This window comes from Canis lupus, chromosome 11 (genome assembly GCF_003254725.2).
Source record: "Canis lupus dingo isolate Sandy chromosome 11, ASM325472v2, whole genome shotgun sequence".
In the NCBI taxonomy this organism is placed as follows: Eukaryota; Metazoa; Chordata; class Mammalia; order Carnivora; family Canidae; genus Canis; species Canis lupus.
In genome coordinates this window covers 60952490-60974982 of record NC_064253.1, presented here as the reverse complement: position 1 = coordinate 60974982, position 22493 = coordinate 60952490, and the positions used below count along the sequence as shown (strand labels likewise).

At 37.5% G+C, this 22493-nt stretch overlaps 2 protein-coding genes across 5 annotated transcripts in view; both read right to left on the bottom strand.

Moving 5' to 3' along the window:
• Positions 1-22493, bottom strand: part of FKTN (fukutin) — a 72893-nt gene that overhangs the window by 6920 nt on the left and 43480 nt on the right. For both annotated transcript variants that reach the window (XM_025432926.3, XM_025432925.3), the window contains exons 7-9: positions 15256-15385; positions 12837-12970; positions 11179-11306 (exon numbers count right to left, since the gene is read on the bottom strand). In XM_025432926.3, coding sequence (XP_025288711.1) covers positions 11179-11306; positions 12837-12970; positions 15256-15385 — 392 coding nt within the window. The remainder of the gene's footprint in view (positions 1-11178; positions 11307-12836; positions 12971-15255; positions 15386-22493) is intronic.
• TAL2 (TAL bHLH transcription factor 2) overlaps positions 1-22493 on the bottom strand; it is a 63848-nt gene that overhangs the window by 28084 nt on the left and 13271 nt on the right. Inside the window, exon 1 of one of the 3 annotated variants that reach the window (XM_025432930.3) lies at positions 11179-11306. The exons of the other annotated variants lie outside the window; for them this stretch is intronic. The gene's annotated coding sequence lies outside the window, so the exon portion shown is untranslated. Of the gene's footprint in view, positions 1-11178; positions 11307-22493 lie in introns of those variants that run through there. 3 annotated transcript variants of the gene reach the window in all.

The following is a 22493-nucleotide window of genomic DNA, read 5'->3' as shown; positions in this document are numbered from 1 at the left end:
TATTTTTAACAGTTCACACATCATTAAATCCGCATCAAATTCAAACTGCCACTGAAAGAATCTAACTACAGAACACTGAAATAAGTACCACATGTGTGAATCTTCTTTTCTTTCAACGTGGACTTCCCAAGGATATCTAGCAACTGTGACTCCAAGATGCATTCCCAGGCTTCTGTCCCTCACATGAACCTTCCTGTAGTTTCTTTCTTTCATCTCAGATGTGAAAGAAAGTCTCTACATCAGCCCAGGCAATGTTAGTTATAATGAATTTTACTCTATCTATGGTGGAACTATTTTAACTAGCAGATATGTTTAAGAAATTAAGCCAAATTATGTTTCTTAAAGGTACTCCAGATCAGTAAATTCAATTCAATATATTACCAAGGAAAACTAAAATGAGCAGTTTCGTTAGACTTAAGTTTATATTATAACCCTATATTCTGTGTTGGTGTTTTCTGAGAAATGTTTCTTTTCTTCACAACATGAAAAGAACTTTCAGTAATGAGATTTCAAGTGGCAATAGCAGAGATCACAGAAACTTAAAATATCAGTGGATTAAAGAAAAAAGGAACAGGAAAGAGCCAGATGTCAAAGCATAATCATATTGTGGAAATGGGATCTAGCTGGGATATTCTCCAAGGAAAGGTCAGTTCTCATACATTCTGCTTTTAAATATCATGTTTTACCACCAGATGAACATAAAGCCATACATGAAAATGAGAGGCTGAACAAATTCTAAAGAAAGCAACAAGTCCCTTCTACCCAAACCAATGGGTGCTGGCAGTTAATAGACAATCCCAGCTGGCTTCTGTGAAAAGACGGCCACAGCAAATCTCATAGCTGAGGAAGAAATAAGATACAGCATAGCTCCACCATCTGCTGGTCCCAATTTTATTCTGCACACTCATATTCATGGAATTGCTTATTTTGTCATCAGACACAGCCATCCATCACCGGCCTCCACCCTCCCCTATCAGATGCTGGTCAGAAGAATGTCCACCTGTCCCATCCTATCAAGGGGACACACTCTAGTTGAAATAAAGCAGAAATTATGGTCTATCTTGTTACACAGGCCAGGAAGCTCCTCTCTTAAATATTAGCCTCTATAGTCTATCAAAGAGGTGAAAGAAAGAAAAATCACAGGTCCAGGATAGACAGGGTAAATGAGAATACTACAAATTTTACAGAAGCAGTATTTTAAACAATGAAATGTTCAAATGAACAAAACCAAAACATTAAAAGCACATAAACAATGTATAAAAATAACACAAAGACAATTTAACTCAAATGTTCATTTTTGCTCCTAAATGGAAATATCCCTAAATCATTATGGTTTTCTTTTCACTAAAAAATTTTTCAGTTCAATCAGCAAAAAGAAAATTCCAGCTTCCTAGGAGAAGAGGAAAGATAAACAAACCATAAAATGTGAAAGTTGACTGTAAAATGGGACTGAGGAGAGGAAGAGGGAGTCAGTGACACAGAATATCACATGCCATGTACTCTGCCCAGGTTACCAGTAAACAATGACTAAGACTAGAACACACCATGGGTCTGTGACATTACCTTACCTTAGCTTTTAAAGCAAAGATTAAGTTTGGCTAAGCAGTTTGCACTTTAAAGCTCTGGGACAGGATCCAGAATGGGAACAGATTTAAATTCACACTAAGGCAACCCTTATAAGTTTAAGGGATCTTTTCAAACACACAAAAAGCCTTCCATTCACAGTTTCTATTTCATAGTTCGTTTACTTCATTTTATCTTTGCATAAAAGAATAATTAGAATTAAGACTTAGAGTTAAAAAAAAAAAAGAGTTGGAGTAGACCATTGCATTTTCTTCCTCACAGACCTCCTTACAATCTGTAAAACTACTTACTGGTTGCTGTATAAAGTAATCTCATCAGTTTAATTGTGCAACCTATAAACATAATTGCTAAATGAAAAACACTTTTTATTATTACTAGTTAGCTAGGCTAAGTGAGCAAGAGAGAGAGAGAGAAAAAAACTATCAATTACAACTGAATTTGACCTTTTTAAACATAAGCTGCATTAAACTCCGAGTTGGAACAGCAGAGCCATGTTTTTAAACAAGAATTTCCTACAAAACAACACAAATGGTTTATTCTCATTACCAGTTTTGTCTCTGCTTTTAATTCTTAATTTCTTTTCTTGTGTTATTCTAGTGCCTAAGCCCTCTAGCATTCTACTTAATAGAAGCAGGGAGAGTACATTTTTTTTTTTATTTTTGATAGAAAGGCTTAAAAGGTTTATCATGAAATATGATTGCTTCTTTTAGGTTTTTAGTATATTCTCTTTATCCGGTTAAAGAAATTCTGAACTCTTTTATTCCAAGCTTGCTAAAAGGCCTCCCCACCCCCCCTTTTGGTTAATTACGAAATTTATCAAACGTTTGCAATGTCATTTATTGAAATAATAATGGAGGGGTTTTTCCTTTAATCTTTTAATCCTTTAATGTTGAGAATTACACTAATATATAAATACTACAAAATTTGATTCATTGTGCTTAAGGTATCCTCATCTGTGTTTGACAATACTGTAATTTTCCTTTAAAAAATTTTTGGCACTGTTCAAGTCATTTTGCTATCAGTCTCATACAATAAGTTGCTTAAAGCATTCTTTTTCTTTTTAAAATTTCTGACATAGGAAATATAGGGAATAATCTCTCTGGTAAGGCATGGTAAAACTTTCCTGTAAACTTTCAGTAGGGAAAAGACAGGGAAGGAGAATTTCCGATCATTGATTCAATTTCTTTCATGAGTATGGGTTATCCAGATCTTCCTGAGTTAATTTTGACATTTATTTTTTCCCAGAAAAATTTATCATTTTCACATTATACCTAATTATCAAATTTATGACTTAACATTGTCCTTAGCATTTTCTTTTGAAAGTTGGTATAATGAGTTAAAAACATAGTTTCTTTTTTTTTTTTTTTTTGGCTGATTTTAAAATGTTTATTCTTTAAAAAGCTAGTTTCTTTTTACACTGCTATAGAGTTCTTAATGTTTCTTTGCCAATGGAATATAATGGAATTTTACAACTATATAAAAAAGTTACCTTTGTCTAAGAAATGGTATTTACTGTGTGTACAGTTGACAGTATTCTCTACGACCCAGAACCCTAATTAATTGACGAAATAAGCTACCTCAAAAGGGATATTACAGGATTTCCCAAAAGAAAGGTATAGACACACACACGTGCACACATACACATACACACACATACATACACTCTTCTGTGGCTCAAAAGACAGTATCACGGTCCCCTCTGCAGGGAACTTATAATTACCAAATACAATTTAGTGATAAGAAAAATCCTTTCAGTGATGAAAAAATAATTCTAAGTCCCATCAAAGTACTGCTGTAGTTTATGCATAAGAAATTACTTAACCATGAAGACAAGAGAAACAAAAGCAAAAATGAACTATTGGGACTTCATCAAGATAAGAAGCTTTTGTACAGCAAAAGATACAGTCAACAAAACTCAAAGACAATCTACAGAATGGGAGAAGATATTTGCAAATGACATATCAGATAAAGGGCTAGTTTCCAAGATCTATAAAGAACTTATTAAACTCAACACCAAAGAAACAAACAATCCAATCATGAAATGGGCAAAAGACATGAACAGAAATCGCACAGAGGAAGACACAGACATGGCCAACAAGCACATGAGAAAATGCTCCGCATCATTTGCCATCAGGGAAATACAAATCAAAACCACAATGAGATACCACTTCACACCAGTGAGAATGGGGAAAATTAACAAGACAGTAAACAACCAATGTTGGAGAGAATGTGGAGAAAGGGGAACCCTCCTGCACTGTTGGTGGGAATGTGAACTGGTGCAGCCACTCTGGAAAACTGTGTGGAGGTTCCTCAGAGTTAAAAATAGACCTGCCCTACGACCCAGCAATTGCACTGTTGGGGATTTACCCCAAAGATACAGATGCAATGAAACGCCGGGACACCTGCATCCCGATGTTTCTAGCAGCAATGTCCACAATAGCCAAACTATGGAAGGAGCCTCGGTGTCCATCGAAAGATGAATGGATGAATCATCGAAATGGATGAATTCATCGAAAGATGAATGGTCTATGTATACAATGGAATATTACTCAGTCATTAGAAACGACAAATACCCAACTTTTGCTTCGACGTGGATGGAACTGGAGGGTATTATGCTGAGTGAAATAAGTCAATCGGAGAAGGACAAACAGTGTATGCTCTCAATCACTGATCTAACAACATCTTTCATTGGTTATGCGTGTTCTACAATTTCAAATACATGCAGCTACGTAGTATGTCTGACTTCCTCCACTAAGCATAATATTTTGGACATTCATCTATGTTATTGCATGTATCAGTAGTTCATTTCTCTCTATTGCTGAGTAGTATGCCACTGCATGAACATGTAAGTTGTTTATCTGGTCAGAAAATGGACAGTTGGGTTCTTTTCTTTTCTTTTTTTTGGCTACCATAAGTAAGAATGCTATGAACATTCATGTCAACTCTTTCAGTGAAAATATGTTTTTATTTCTCCTGGACTACTACCTTATAGAAAACTTTATAGAATTACATTCTTTTTTTAAAAAGATTTTATTTATTTATTTGAGAGAGAGAGAGAAAGCAAGAGAAAGAGTATGAGTGGGGATAAGGAGAGGGAGAAGCAGACTCCCCACTGAGCAGGACCCTGACTCGGGGCTTGATCGCAGGACCCTGAGATCATGACCTGAGCTGAAGACAGATGCTTAACCAACTGAGCCACTCAGGCACCCTTAGAATTACATTTAAACAAAACATATGGTGGTCTTAAAAAATATCATTTACCTCACACAGATGAAAGGTCTGCCATTTATTCATTCTGAGGTAATCTTTTTTTAAAAAAAGATTTTATCTTTATTTTATCTTAAGTAATCTCTATACCCAATGTAGGGCTTGAACTTACAACCCCTAGCTCAAGAGTCACATGCTCTACTAACTGCAGCAGTCAGGTTCCCCTGAAATAACCCTTTCTTTAAAAAACCAAATAAACAAAGTTAACTATATAACTAACTCCCACTTCTGTATATTGTATACAGGTAGAGGTTTGGAGATACAATTAAGGAAACCTAAGACAATATATCTGTTGTAAAATATAAAGATATAAATAGAATAGGAAATGTGAGATCATTTTTAGAAAAGTCTATGTTTTAAATACACTATTTTTTTGTAAATTTTTTTAAAGATTTTATTTATTTATTCATGAGAGAGAGAGAGAGAGAGAGGCAGAGATACAGGCAGAAGGAGAAGCAGGCTCCATGCAGGGAGCCCGATGCGGGACTCAATTCTGGGTCTCCAGGATCACATCCTGGGCTGAAGCGGGCGCCAAACCACTGAGCCTCCCCGGGGCCGCCCTAAATACATTAATTTAAAGAAATAATTCAAATTCATCGTTTTAGCTTCACAGCTATAAGTACTAAAAAGGCAAATATATTTTTGAGAGCTAAAACCATGGGAGCTTGGTATCAATCTATAAAGCTGAGAGAACCTAGGAGTAGAGATTCAACAACTAACTTTAACTTCTGGTAAAACAGAATGGCTGAAAAAACTGGGTGGCTTGACCTTGTGGTTCTGATGCCAAAAAGGTGGTAGCTGGATCAAGATACCAGTCTGGTATTATTACCTTATCATCTTAATAAAACAAATGCACTTAAGGACTGATTTTGGTTTCACGTAGGGCTCAGGTCTCACTCAGTCCAACAGATTTACCTGGCCTGATTCTATCTATAACTCAGAAAGGAAAGCCAAATCAGCAGAAGTTCCCAAATAAGATATGAAAAAGTAAAGGAAAAAAAAATCTATGGAAATTCAGAATAACGAGAGATTATTTCCAGTTAAGAGTACTGAGGAGCAACATCAAAAAAGGGAACTCAATGCTCTTGAATGGACACAACTGGGACATGTCATGATATATTGTAAGCCGGTACTACTTAGTGACATGCTTAAAATCTTGGTCTCAAAGAAGTTGCAAAAGGCTGGGTATCTAAATGCAATGTGGTATTTTGAGTTATATCCTAAGACAGAAAAAGGACATTAAGGAGAAAAACTGGTGAAACCCAAATCATGTCTGGAATTCAGTTCATTGTAATACACCAATGTTAGTTTCTTAGCTTTGAGCAAGGTACTGTGGTACCACATTAGGAATAACTGGCATACAGAAACTCTGTATTATCTTTGCAACTTTTCTGTAAATCAAAAATGATCATAAAATAAAAAGTTTATCTAAAAAATAGGGGTGAGGGGTGTCTGGGTGGCTCGGCGGTTCAGCGTCTGCCTTTGGCTCGGGGTGTGATCCCGGGATCCTTATGAGGAGCCTGCTACTCTCTCTGCCTGTGTCTCTGTCTCTGTCTCTCTCTGTGTCTCTCATGTATAAATAAATAAAATCTTAAAAAAAAATAAAAATAAAAAGTACGAGTGAAAAGACAGAATAAAACATGCTGCAAGGAAGACTGAGGAAGCCCATACAACTTCTAAGTCCTAACGAGTCAAAGGAAAAACAAGACTGAGGAATAAAATCTTGGACTTTACTGGTATTGGAACATTACCCACTTACCCTTTGTACTTCTCAAACAGCACAAACAATAATGATTTCATTTCTGGGAATCTAGTCAAGGAAACAATCCATAATTAAGCTTTTACTTTATGTAAAAAATACTCATAGAATTTTCTAATAAGAAGAAAAATAGAAATAGTTTAAAGAGAAAAATAGTTAAGTAAAACTATTATTAGGCCTTTCTCCATATTCCTACCAAGTCTACCTAACAAACTTTTCTATTTTAAAGCCACATTTCCTTGCTGTCACTTCTAGACAGACTTTGATTTGGTATCTCAACTATATATAATATATACTTCAATTACTATACTGTTGATAAAATACTTTAATAATTTGTTTCATGGTCCATACTATGAAATCCTTGAGAGCAGAAACTAAGTATGTTCACATGAGAATACTTAGCACATAGAGTTAGTAAATAAACTCTGCATAAATGAAACATTATATGAGAGCCACACTCGGATAGGAGTCTAGTCCCACAGAAAACAAATCCAAATTTTGTGAAGATCTGTACAATAAGCAGAAATATCAGAAGTATCAGACAAATATCAGAATATCTACAAATATCAGAAGGTGTAAGGAACCCACTACTAGCTCATGGAGTACCATGTTTCCTATTAGAGGTTAGAGAGGTAGCTATATTACTCTGATAATATCATAGAGTAGAAAGGGCTATTTTCATAGCAGGAGTCTTTACAATATGATAGATCGTGGTGACGCTAACATCACGTATATATAATATAGGTTCTGAAGTGATATGGCCCCACGTCTGAGTATTAGCTTTGCCTTAACTTCTACATCTATAAAATGAAGGTGACAAGATTAATGGCTCCCTCATAAACTTGTGAAGATTAAATGAGATGATGCATATAAAAGCTTGGCATAGTGCCTGGCACATGGTAAATAGTTTTTATTATTACTTCTCAAACTTCTGGCCCCTATTTACATCAGCTGACTCAGATGGGAAAGAACGAAATAACCCCAAGAAACCTGGGCAGCATCTGTAGGAACTGTAAAGTTATGGAATAAAAACATCACATTCTGATGACTCAGTTATTATATTCATCACTTTTTATTACTAGTGATTGGGACTCTGGAGAAGAAAAATAAGTATACAAAATTCAGACCCACTGGAGTAACTAATCCAAGTTAACACTGTGTTGAAGGTAACTATGTTCGTGTCAGAGCAACACAGTAGCACAAACAGTAATAATAATAATATAGTAATGATAGGAGCAGCAGTAGTTAAATGTTTATAGAGTACTTACTAAGTGCCAAGTACTGTTGTAAATGCATTTCATATATTAACTCACTCAACCTATTAAGTCTTAGAAATAAGAACTTAGGCTTAAGAACCCAGCAGCTCTGGAGTTAAATCTCGGTTCTACCATTAATGAGCAAGTTATTTCATTTCTCTAAGTGTTACTTTTCTCATGACTGGGAGTGAGAACACCTAACCCACAGGGATAATGTGAGGATTGTCTGAGATAATAAACATAAAGTACCTATTATGTGCCAGATAACCAGTATTAATACTCTAGTAGCTATATATTTATTATTCACATTAATATTATTATTACATCTGAGGACCAAAAACATTATTTTGCAGGCATGCAGAGTAAAGTTTCAAAAGGAGGAATTTTTTCTTTCTTCCTGAGTTCCTTGTTAGCCTTTTTTTTAAAAAAATGCATTCTATGATAGTATTAAGCTTTTCTCAGAATGAACATGAATACAAAGTAAAATACTATACAGATAAAAAGACCTTTAGAGTAGCTTTAAAAGCTTTTTTCCCCCCTCAAGGAATAGTAGTGGTGAAAATACTATAGTTCCTTCAAGTAAATAGAGCTGAAAAGAATGAAAATGGCATATGGCTGGAGGAATCTTCCAAAGAAACTACTCTACACAGCCATCCCCTGTTCTTTTCTCTGCCTTTTAAGGTCACAGTAACAGGATAGAAAATCTGGGATTCACACCATCTGTCCAGACAGTTCCATCACTGCTCATTTCTCTTGTTAAATAATCAGAACACTTCACACTTCCCAAACACTGCTACCATAAAGAGCAGTAACAGCAGAATGAAAGAAGCTCTTTCTATGCAGAAATGTACTGGTTAGAAATGAATCGTTCTTTTGAAGTTTGTGGGTTTCAGATCATGTTAGTGAGAAGAAAGATATTCAAGCCTCGGAAGGAAATTTAAGAATAACAATGATAATACTGGAAAAAAAAAAAACAATGATAATACTGGCTCAAGAAAGTACCTTTCTTAGAAAAAAGGTGAGATTCTCATATGAGTTCTCTAAGAATAGATTCGGGAGTTTAATATTGAGTTAATTATATAGGTATCTAATCCGTAAGTTTCTCATAAGATGAAGAAGAGAAATAGTTTTCTTTACCCCTGTCCTACTACTAGTAGTAGTAATAATAGCAGCCAATAATTACTTGACACTCAGGACATCTTTAATTCTCTTTGAAACTTTTTATGTATTAACTCACTTAATCCCTAAAGCCATTCTATGTAGCAATTTCTATTATTATTGTCAATTTTACACTTGAGGAGACAGGCACAGGAGACAGGAGAGAGGCTAAATAACTTGCCCACAGTAATAGAGCTAGTGAAGAATAAAGCTGGGATTCAAAAGCAAGTAGACTGGCTCTATCCCTTCAATTTCTGTGCTACACTATCTTATAGTTTTTAAAGAAGCCTCTAAATCATACACTAATTTTAACTTTTCAATTTCTTTAAAAGATTTATTTATTTTAGAGAGAGAAAGAGTGAGAGTGAGCACGAGCAGGAGGGGCAGAGGGAGAGGGAGAGAGAATCTCAAGCAGACTCCATACTGAATGTGAAGCCTGATGCAGGGCTCTACTTCATGACCCTGAGATCATGACCTGAACTGAAACCAAGAGTCAGACACTCAACCGAGTCACCCACGCACCTCCAAATTCAGTTTCTTTATTATATTTGGATAAACAAACTACAGCCAATGTTATAAACACTTACCCCCATTCACCTAGCCACAGTGAGAATGTCAATTTTATGTTAATTTCTGTCTTCTAATCAGAGCTTAACCTTATAATGAGAATTCAACCATACACGAAGACTCCTTACCTTCAAATAAAGATTCAGCAATATCAAGAGGGTGTGTCAATGCACCCAGGAAAAACCAGTCTGAAAACGACATTTCTCTTCTGTGTTATAGAAATTCCCCACCCTGCCCAATGGCTCAAATGTATTCAACAATAGAAGCTCCAATCTTAGCTAGTTAGTGAGGCAAATTTATGCTTCGGGTCACAGAACTACCATAATAATGATAATAATCACATTAGTAATCATAATAATGATAACCACATTTTTTACTGATAACTGAGTAAGTGCTAAGCATTTTGCCAGGTGCCTCAAATTGTGAGGTGTATTAGGGAGGCAGTGAGGAGTGGTGGCTAAAGGCCAGGTTGCTGTCTAAGTCTTTCACTTATGTGCTGTGTAGTCTTGAACAACTACTTACAGTATCAGCACCTCACCGAATACCTGCCTCCTAAGATTTTTTTGATGATTATATGTTAACAGATGCAAAATATTCATATAGTCAAACACAGTAATACTATCCAAAGTTAGCAGACTAGGAGATTAATGTTCAGAAAAGCTAAAGGCCACGAACTGGTTACGGAGTAGCTGAAGTCTCCCATGTCTGTCTGACTCCAAAGCCCATGCTCTGTGGGCTCCTGTTCCCATTCATTCACCTCTCTTTGTCTTTCCCTCTCAGAATTGAGAATAGGTCAACTGCATCATAAAGGAGAACATAGTGGCTCTAATGTCATTTTTGTCTTTTCTCATCAGAAAGTTTTACTGTAACAGCATTAAAAAAAATGTTAAAAATGTCAATCTAACATACTGCACTCCATCAATTCTGAAACATTTCCCCCTACCCAAATTTTTCCATCTGTGAATCATGTGTCTTAGAATTATAATTGGCAGTATTTTTCCTTTCTTCATAGCACAAAGAATAATGGTGCATCTTATAATCCATATCATCTTAAATTTGACAAAATATGGTAGCTGTTAAGCTCAATGAGTATACTTTAAGGATCAGCCCGCAGTTATTGTTGAAGTCATATTCTACAGCCTGTTGAGCATTCATGGCTTCAAAGCAGTTCAGTCCCAACATCCTCACTTAAATTTCACTTCACCCTGACTATCCCCTTCTTACTGACCCTTTGCCCATTTCCATCAAATTAACAAGCTCTTACTATTGAAAAAGCCAATTAGTGTTGTGGCTACGGCTCTGGCCACAGTGTGCCTTGTTTTGCTTTTCCCTTTCTGATGCCTCAAAGGCTTCTAATCATAATGACTCTTTAGACTGAAGTCCCAGGGGCACTTCCTCCTCTTAAACTGTCCTTATAAGCAGTCCATACTTTCCAAACATAATTGGGCTTTATGGGTAAAATGAGGAAGAATAAGTTAATAGTGAAATTGTGACAGTCTTTTATTTGTTTTTTTCAGTTGCTTCCTCATTTCTACCTTCTGAAGTTATTTCTCTGGCCCCTTTTATAAGTACTTATCTGATTCATACTTAAATTTTTTTCCTGTTTTGGCCTGAGTGCCTCCATTCCACATATGGTCAGTCTCTTCATAGAAGAAAAAAATGTCGAGTTTTATATCATCTTTTCCCTGGAAAGATAGTTCCAAGCTGTCCTCTACCTAGGAGGAAGATGAAAACTTTCACAGACTGAAATGAAGGAAGTATATTTAAAAAAAAAACAAAAAAAAAAAAACAAAGATTTTGTTTTGTAGAGAGAATACTGATTCTAACATTTTTTAAAAGCTGAAACCCTCTGAAAATGGATTTATCAGTAGCATGACATCATTTCATTTCTTAAATGCATATAAAATAATGTTGCTTCTGACAATTAATGAAAACTCAGAGGAAATGATTTACAGTAGCTAAATTACCACTCTGCAGAACATCCTGTTCCTGAGCCCATTTCTGACTAAAGAAGGAAAGGAATCAAGAAAAATGATTCCCTTTAATAATCAAGTAAAACTGTTAGGAAATAAGTCTCTCATCTCAATCAATAATAAGTACCTAGGTAAATGCGGTATCATAGAAACTCATCTACATAGCATAAATCATTACATTATGTACTTAAAAAAAGAAGAAGAAATAAAAGTTAAAGGTACAAAGAATTTTGAGAGCATTTCCCTAAAGAAACTTAATGATTTAAGTTTCTTAACAAATAATTATGTTCCCATTAGTCTTGATGTATCTGTCTTGTTATAGCACTAATCACATAATTATTATGTGTTTTTTTTCCCCAATTAGACAGTGAACACCTCAAGGATAAGTACTGTTACTTATTTTTGTGTCCAGGTGCAGAGGCAGTGCCAGGCATACAGTGAGTGTACAGTAAACATCTGCTGCATGCCTAGAGTTCTATTGCTTGGACTCTAACCTCTGAAAAACATTTTATTAAATTTTCATATAAACTAAAATTACGATAAAGAAAATAATTTGTTAGTGACTAAATATGCTTCTACTTGCTTTCCAGGACAACATTTCCCTATGAACTAACAAATTAAGGGTAAGATGTTATTTGCAAAAAAAAAAAAAAAAAAGAGTAAGATGTTTGCAAGGAATCATGGGCTTGGGGCATAGAAATTAAATTAAATTCTCTAAAAGGAAATTTCATTTAAGTCATGATGACCTATTCCTAGTTGAACTCTGAGAAAATTGCTGTGACCCAGAACATGTGAAATAGATAAGAAATTTAAGTACTATTTGAAATGATTCTATATTTCTAACCCTTAGCTACCAAAGGACCATTTCACGTTGATAATGACAGGACACCTAAGTGAACATAAAATTAAGTGACTCATAAGAAACAATATAACTTCAGGTAGTGTGGGTGGGACTCTTAATAATTGTATTAATTTTACATTATACAGTATATTAATTATGTTATATTGTTATCTAACATAATGGCAATAAACTCGCCTTCAAGAGTTCAAAAGATCCTTTTCTCCTTCTCATTATCAACAGAAAGTCAGATTTTTCTGGTTTTCCTTAAAGAGTCCAGAAGTCACATAAGAAACTTCTGCTGATCTCATCCTGGTCAATACTGAGTGATAAAATGACATGTGCAACATTCTTAACCATCTCTGAACTGTTTCATATAAACTCTAACTTTGAGACATGTTACTTACGAAGTAAAGCAGATTGTTACTACTGACCTTCCCAAATTTGTGTTTGAGTGGAAGTCCTACATCCTGAAATGCTGAAATAATATCAGATTTATAATCTTGTATAAAAATTCCTAGGTCAACATCTTTACTATAAGTAATAATGTTGCATTGCCGATACCACCCTAAAAATTAAAAAAGAAACAAGAAAATTTTTTAAAATCTTAAGTTTGGAAAAAATTAGTCACTATTCTATGATCTTTGTAAGAGTGGTTTTTATTTCATAAGATTAGACTTCCAGTGCTTTACCAAAATTATTTTTAAAAAATTAAATCCCAAACTAAAAATCTATGGTTATAAGGAGCCATCTGTAGAAGAACCTTTCTTTCTTTTTCTCTTTCCTTCTTTCCTTCATTTTTACTGCTCTGAGCACTCAGCATCCTCAAAAATTTTCATGAGTTATTTTTATTTCTAGATAAACTATCAGCTTTAATGATGTTAACTGGGCCAGGCCTCCTGTGTGGCTCAGTCAGTTGGGTGTTTTAGCTCAGGTTATGATCTAGGGGTTGTATTGAGTTCTGAGTCAGGCTCCACACTCTGTAAATAAATAAATTCAATTAAAAAAATGTTAAGTGGGGGATGCCTGGGTGGCTCAGTGGTTGAGCGCCTGCCTTTGGCCCAGGGCATGATCCTGGATTCCTGGGATCAAGTCCCACATTGGGCTCCCTGCACGGAGCCTGCTTCTCCCTCTGCTTGTGTCTCTACCTCTGTGTGTGTGTCTCTCATGAATAAATAAATAAAATCTTAAAAAAAAAATGTTAGGTGGGCCATCCATTAAAAAAATTACATTACAAAAAAAAAATTACATTACTTTTGAGAATGTTTGATCATAAGCCTCTAATGATGAAGGCTGCCTTTAAGGCATGCTACACAATATAATTTAATTCTTTTGCTTAGCTATTATCCCTTTCCTGAGCAACTCTGAACAGCTCATGTCTGATATAAATCAACATAAAGATTGATTTATTAATTTAGAGAGAGTGTGTGTGGTGGGGGGAGAGGGAGAGAGAAACTCAAGCAGACTCCCCACTGCCATGGAGCCCAACAAAGGCTCCATCTCAGGACCCTGAGATCACAACCTGAGCTGAACCAAGAGTCGGTCGCTTAACTGACTATACTACCTGGTGCCCCTGAGGGGTCATATAAAAAAGAGCAGTTTCATCCCCAATTTTCAGTACATTGTCAATATTAAAAGGCAATTAAGTGCTATAGTACTGTTCTAAAAAACTAAAATCTATACCTTAGTACTACTAAAGGCTCTTGGGTCTCCCCTAGTATCCTTCTAATTCTTTAATCCAAATTATTCAGAAAGTACGTAAATGTCTACAGTTGTCTTATCGGCATTGCTATTGGGCAATACTATTTGGCATTCTAAACTTTATCTTCATTTTAACATAGATCTTTAGAAGTCTAGGATGGGGTCTTATCTCTAGCTTGAGAAAAATCCACACCCCACATCCATGAAAGATTCATAAACTATTAAAGATGGAAGGCTCCTTAGGGTGTCTGGGCGGATCAGTTAGTTAAAGCATCAGACTCTTGATTTCAGCTCAGGTTTTGATCTCAGGGTTGTGAGTTCTGGCCCCGCACTGGGTTCCACACTAGGTGTGGAGCCTACTTTAAAAAAAAAAAAAGGAAGGCTCCTTAAATAGTGTCTAATCTAACTCCCTCATTTTGCTCTTAAATGAAGAAAAACATGGATTAAAAATGCATAATACAACACAAGTGATTAAGAAGTATTTCTGATGACATAGTTTGTAATACAATCTTGCTTCAAAAAGTTAAACCTTAGAAAAAAAAGTTAAACCTTAAAGCATATATCACATAAATGTGTGAGATGTAATGTATAGTGGAAAGAGATCCATCAATCTTTCTCTGATTCTAACAGCAACTTGCATAAGGACTCTAGAAAAGCATTCATTTCCCCCTCTTAGAATGAATAGAATGTGGTAAGGCAGTGATGTCCAACCAGTGATAGTATCAGTGACCTGGAAAAGACTTGTGGGAAGACCTTATGACACTCCCTCAGTCTTCCTCTCATTTGTGTAGTGTGTAAATAAAGAAATAGAACAGATTTTTTTTCTAAAATGGCAGAACAATCTTTGGGATAGAAATAATAAAATGCTAATCTAAGGATTACCTGAAGATCAAATGTAGTCTATATATCCTGATATAAATTTTATACATGACTTATAGTTTTTGGTAAACACATACAACATGGTCTTCCTAACTCTTTTCTGTTTCTGAAATTAATTTCTTTAAAAAATCAATAAATTCCTGCTACATGCACTACATTTATTCTGTCTATGACACTTCAAATATCACAGATGTTTTGTCATCTCAAGCAGTCATCCCTAAAGCCAGAGGACAAAATGACAAAAAGACAAATGTAAAGCAACACGAGTTTTACCTAGACAAGTTCCACTGCTCAGCCAGAACTGTACTCCCAATTTCTTTAATGTTTTGGCTGCCAGTTGCAATAATTCCTTTGCATTCTTCCGAAAGGCCATAGCTTCCACAGTGTTATCATCAAGGTATTGCTACAGATATAACAAACAGTCAGCTATTACGACCATTCCTAAATTTCTAGAAATAATTCTGTGACATCCAAGTCAAATTTGAAAATTAATCCCATATTATAATTTTTCTATTATAAAAAATCAAGTGTCAAAAAAAATCAAGTGTCAGACTTCCTTATTTGTTGCACTTTTATAAGACTACAGGGGCAGATTCTAGAAAAGACAAGTGAAAGGGAAAGGAGTATAACCAGGATTCCCAAAGGATGAGACTTCCACTTCTATCAACTCCCTCCACGTCACAATTTAGCAGACTGGGCAGTTAAGAGAAAAGAAGACTAATTCTGAGAGCTATAAGCATATCTATACAAAATGCACTTAGAGACATTTTCAAGATTCACTGATTCAATTGGTCTTGAGAAACTACAGAGTTTAATAGAAAGAGCCTGTGATTTTTGAGTCAGATTATCTGTGTTCAAGTCCAGCCCCACTTCTTTTTGGCTCTGATGCTGGGCACTATCACCTTAGAAGAACACAAGCTGTACTAGTAAAGTGACTTCATTCTACCACTTTACCTCCAGTGCCCAGAGCAGCACCTGAACATCTGCTGAATGAGTGAGAGTATGAAAGAACAAACCTCTCTTAGATACAGTTTCCTCATCAGTAACTAAAGGATAAGAATTACACTTTGCAGGGCTGCTCTGAAGATTTAGTGAGACAATGGATGACAGAAAATATCCCATAAATTATGAAGTTCTGCACAAATATTATCAGCATCATTTACTTAGTCATGCTTTTCTAATTTTCTTCATGATTAGGATATTCTAGACTAAGGAAAACACTATAGATTCTTCAGTGATGCTTCGCTACCTATGGATCAAAATCTAAACTTCTTGCCATAGTAGACGAGGACGTTTGTTCTGGTCCCTGACTACTGGTCCAGCCTCATGCAACCTTCCTCACACTGTATAATACAGCAATACCTTCTAGCTCCCCAAATATAGCATAACTTTTCAAGCCTCTGTTTCTTTATACATGTCTCCTTTATCTGAAGTGCTCTTGACTAACAAAATCTTCCAAGTCTCAGTTCTACCCTTTGAAAAACATTCCCTAATTTTCCTAGGAAGATGTATGTATTTATTCTCCAATGCTGCCCTTTTGTCCAGCACATACAGAACAAAGAAATATTTGTCAATAGAAAAGACAAATGAAAGAATCTGTCCAATGACTTTATAGTAGTTACCACTTACATATACTTTCACTATAATTATCATTTTAAATTCACATTGTTGATTTTATTTGTATTTCCTCCACTAGCTTATACAGATGGTTTCTTGAGGGCATGTACTAAACCTCCCCATCACTGGATTTACATATTTAGAATGGCGCCTGACACATAATATGTGAGCATCATATAGTGGTAAATGGGAAAATGAATAAATGACTCGGCCCCTCCTACACTAGCCCCTGCCTATAATAACCTATATTACCTATAATATCCCATCATTCTTCTACAATATAGCAGGAGAAAATATAGTTGCTGGAAGGACTTTAGGGAATCTTAAGAAAAAACTATCCCTAGGAAGAAAGTGGGATCCCAGAAGAGAAGTTGCCTTCTCCAGAACATACAAATTGTATGTGATCCCTTCAAGATAAAAACATACTCAGAGCCATAGCTTCTCTTGATTGGAAAGGGAGGCGCATGTTCTTACCCTTGGTATGGTGGGAAAGACTGAAGAGCAGGACTTAGTCTATGCTCAGCCAATAATGACTGTGTAGCACAATGAAAACTCAGGTTTTTTACTTGTTAAAGATAAATACTTGCCTTATTTAGAAGAGTGACTGAAAGAGTCAGATTAAATAACAGACATGAAAACTCTGCTTGATAAAAATATTACTCTGATAGTTATGTCCTACGAGGCTGTCCCCTGCATGGACATACTCTCACCTCTGATATACCTTTCCTAGCATGACACTTCCAGAAATTTCACTTCTTAGAACTGATTCTCATATATATTAAAGGATATGTACCTATAAACCTTTCATATCTGTTTTGGATTTTTTAAAATATAGTATTTATTTTTTTCTATTTAAAAATGTCAATCTTGGGGAGGGGCAAGATGGCGGAAGAGTAGGGTCTCCAAATCACGTACCAACCAAATTATCTAGAAAACCTTCAAATTATCCTGAAAGTCTATGAATTCGGCCTGAGATTTAGAGAGAACACCTGGAATGCTACAGTGAGAAGAGTTCGCGCTTCTATCAAGGTAGGAAGACGGGGAAAAAGAAATAAAGAAACAAAAGGCCTCCAAGGGGGAGGGGCCACGGGAGGAGCCGGGCTGAGGCCCGGGCGAGTGTCCCCAGGACAGGAGAGCCCCGTCCCGGAGGAGCAGGAGCTGCACCGACCTTCCCGGGCGGAAAGGGGCTCGCGGGGAGTTGGAGCAGGACCCAGGAGGGCGGGGATGCCCTCGGGCTCCCGGGGACACTAACAGAGCAACTGCGCGCCCAGGAGAGTGCGCCACACCTTGCGGCCGAGCTCCCTAAAAGACTGCAGCTCGCACGGCGGGACCGGAGCAGCTCGGAGGGGCTCGGGGGCGGCTCCGCGGAGGGGGCTGCGGGGCGGGAGCAGCTGGTGGGGGGGCTCGGGCGGCGGCTCCGCAGAGGGGGCTGCGCGGCCAGGAGCAGCTCGGAGGGGCTCGGGCAGAGGAAGAGGCTCCGTGCGGAGGGGGCTGCGCGGCTCCAGGAGCAGCTTGGAGGGGCTCGAGCGGCGGCGCCGCGGAGGGGGGCTGCGCCGCAGGGAGCGCGAATCCAACAGGGCAGGCCCCGGAGCACAGGGCGCCGGGACACAGCCCAGGATCCGGCCTCCCCCGGGACAGGCAGAGGCCCGGAGGGCCCAGGACAGCAAGGACGCTCCTGCCCCGAGCTGAGCAGATCAGCGGCCCCGCCCCGGAGCATCCAGGCCCTGCAGACGGAGTAGTTACTGTGGGAGCTGAATCCAGGGCTCCAGAGCTGGCCCCGCCACTGCAGTTGTTGCTCCTGGGGCCTCACGGGGTAAACAACCCCCACTGAGCCCTGCACCAGGCAGGGGGCAGAGCAGCTCCCCCAAGTGCTCACACCTGAAAATCAGCACAACAGGCCCCTCCCCCAGAAGACCAGCTAGACGGACAAGTTCCAGGGGAAGTCAAGGGACTTAAAGTACACAGAATCAGAAGATACTCCCCCGTGGGTTTTTTGTTTTTTTTGTTTTGTTTTGTTTTGTTTTGCTTTTTGATTTGTTTGCTTCCCCCACCCTTTTTCCCCCTTTTTTCTTTCTCTTTTTCTTTTTTTTTCTTTTTTTCTTCCTTTTCTTTTTCTCTCTCTCTTTTCTTTCCTTCTTTCTCTCCTCTCTTTTTCTCCTTTTCCCAATACAACTTGCTTTTTGGCCACTCTGCACTGAGCAAAATGACTAGAAGGAAAACCTCACCTCAAAAGAAAGAATCAGAAACAGTCCTCTCTCCCACAGAGTTACAATGTCAGAAAGCCAATTCAGAAGCACTATTATACAGCTACTGGAGGCTCTAGAAAAAACCATAAAGGACTCAAGAGACTTCATGACTGCAGAATTTAGAGCTAATCAGGCAGAAATTAAAAATCAATTGAATGAGATGCAATCCAAACTAGAAGTCCTAACGACCAGGGTTAACGAGGTGGAAGAATGAGTGAGTGACATAGAAGACAAGTTGATGGCAAAGAGGGAAACTGAGGAAAAAAGAGACAAAAGACCATGAAGATAGATTAAGGGAAATAAACGATAGCCTGAGGAAGAAAAACCTACGTTTAATTGGGGTTCCCGAGGGCGCCGAAAGGGACAGAGGGCCAGAATATGTATTTGAACAAATTCTAGCTGAAAACTTTCCTAATCTGGGAAGGGAAACAGGCATTCAGATCCAGGAAATAGAGAGATTCCCCCTAAAATCAATAAAAACCGTTCAACACCTCGACATTTAATAGTGAAGCTTGCAAATTCCAAAGATAAAGAGAAGATCCTTAAAGAAGCAAGAGACAAGAAATCCCTGACTTTTATGGGGAGGAGTATTAGGGTAACAGCAGACCTCTCCACAGAGACCTGGCAGGCCAGAAAGGGCTGGCAGGATATATTCAGGGTCCTAAAGGAGAAGAACATGCAACCAAGAATACTTTATCCAGCAAGGCTCTCATTCAAAATGGAAGGAGAGATAAAGAGCTTCCAAGACAGGCAGCAACTGAAAGAATATGTGACCTCCAAACCAGCTCTGCAAGAAATTTTAAGGGGGACTCTTAAAATTCCCCTTTAAGAAGAAGTTCAGGAGAAAAATCCACAAAAACAAGGACTGAATAGATCTCATGATGACACTAAACTCATATCTCTCAATAGTAACTCTGAATGTGAACGGGCTTCATGACCCCATCAAAAGGCGCAGGGTTTCAGACTGGATAAAAAAGCAGGACCCATCTATTTGCTGTCTACAAGAGACTCATTTTAGACAGAAGGACACCTACAGCCTGAAAATAAAAGGTTGGAAAACTATTTACTATTCGAATGGTCCTCAAAAGAAAGCAGGGGTAGCCATCCTTATATCAGATAAACTAAAATTTACCCCAAAGACTGTAGTGAGAGATGAAGAGGGACACTATATCATACTTAAAGGATCTATCCAACAAGAGGACTTAACAATCCTCAATATATATGCCCCGAATGTGGGAGCTGCCAAATATATCAATTAATAACCAAAGTGAAGAAATACTTAAATAACAATACACTTATACTTGGTGACTTCAATCTAGCTCTTTCTATACTCAATAGGTCTTCTAAGCACAACATCTCCAAAGAAACGAGAGCTTTAAATGATACACTGGACCAGATGGATTTCACAGATATCTACAGAACTTTACATCCAAACTCAACTGAATACACATTCTTCTCAAGTGCACATGGAACTTTCTCCAGAATAGACCACATACTGGGTCACAAATCGGGTCTGAACCGATACCAAAAGATTGGGATCGTCCCCTGCATATTCTCAGACCATAATGCCTTGAAATTAGAACTAAATCACAACAAGAAGTTTGGAAGGACCTCAAACACGTGGAGATTAAGGACCATCCTGCTAAAAGATGAAAGGGTCAACCAGGAAATTAAGGAAGAATTAAAAAGATTCATGGAAACTAATGAGAATGAAGATACAACCGTTCAAAATCTTTGGGATGCAGCAAAAGCAGTCCTAAGGGGGAAATACATCGCAATACAAGCATCCATTCAAAAACTGGAAAGAACTCAAATACAAAAGCTAACCTTACACATAAAGGAGCTAGAGAAAAAACAGCAGATAGATCCTACACCCAGGAGAAGACGAGAGTTAATAAAGATTCGAGCAGAACTCAACAAAATCGAGACCAGAAAAACTGTGGAACAGATCAACAGAACCAGGAGTTGGTTCTTTGAAAGAATTAGTAAGATAGATAAACCATTAGCCAGCCTTATTAAAAAGAAGAGAGAGAAGACTCAAATTAATAAAATCATGTATGAGAAAGGAGAGATCACTACCAACACCAAGGAAATACAAACGATTTTAAAAACATATTATGAACAGCTATACACCAATAAATTAGGCAATCTGGAAGAAATGGACGCATTCCTGGAAAGCCACAAACTACCAAAACTGGAACAGGAAGAAATAGAAAACCTGAACAGGCCAATAACCAGGGAGGAAATTGAAGCAGTCATCAAAAACCTCCCAAGACACAAGAGTCCAGGGCCAGATGGCTTCCCAGGGGAATTCTATCAAACGTTTAAAGAAGAAACCACACCTATTCTACTAAAGCTGTTTGGAAAGATAGAAAGAGATGGAGTACTTACAAATTCATTCTATGAGGCCAGCATCACCTTAATTCCAAAACCAGACAAAGACCCCACCAAAAAGGAGAATTACAGACCAATACCCCTGATGAACATGGATGCAAAAATCTCAACAAGATACTGGCCAATAGGATCCAACAATACATTAAGAAAATTATTCACCATGACCAAGTAGGATTTATCCCTGGGACACAAGGCTGGTTCAACACCCGTAAAACAATCAATGTGATTCATCATATCAGCAAGAGAAAAACCAAGAACCATATGATCCTCTCATTAGATGCAGAGAAAGCATTTGACAAAATACAGCATCCATTTCTGATCAAAACTCTTCAGAGTGTAGGGATAGAGGGAACATTCCTCAACATCTTAAAAGCCATCTACGAAAAGCCCACAGCAAATATCATTCTCAATGGGGAAGCACTGGGAGCCTTTCCCCTAAGATCAGGAACAAGACAGGGATGTCCACTATCACCACTACTATTCAACATAGTACTGGAAGTCCTAGCCTCAGCAATCAGACAACAAAAAGACATTAAAGCCATTCAAATTGGCAAAGAAGAAGTCAAACTTTCCCTCTTCGCCAATGACATGATACTCTACATAGAAAACCCAAAAGTCTCTACCCCAAGATTGCTAGAACTCATACAGCAATTTGGTAGCGTGGCAGGATACAAAATCAATGCCCAGAAATCAGTGGCATTTCTATACACTAACAATGAGACTGAAGAAAGAGAAATTAAGGAGTCAATCCCATTTACAATTGCACCCAAAAGCATAAGATACCTAGGAATAAACCTAACCAAAGAGGTAAAGGATCCATACCCTAAAAACTATAGAACACTTCTGAAAGAAATTGAGGAAGACACAAAGAGATGGAAAAATATTCCATGCTCATGGATTGGCAGAATTAATATTGTGAAAATGTCAATGTTACCCAGGGCAATATACACGTTTAGTGCAATCCCTATCAAAATACCATGGACTTTCTTCAGAGAGTTAGAACAAATTATTTTAAGATTTGTGTGGAATCAGAAAAGACCCCGAATAGCTAGGGGAATTTTAAAAAAGAAAACCATATCTGGGGGCATCACAATGCCAGATTTCAGGTTGTACTACAAAGCTGTGGTCATCAAGACAGTGTGGTACTGGCACAAAAACAGACACATAGATCAATGGAACAGAATAGAGAACCCAGAAGTGGACCCTGAACTTTATGGGCAACTAATATTCGATAAAGGAGGAAAGACTATCCAT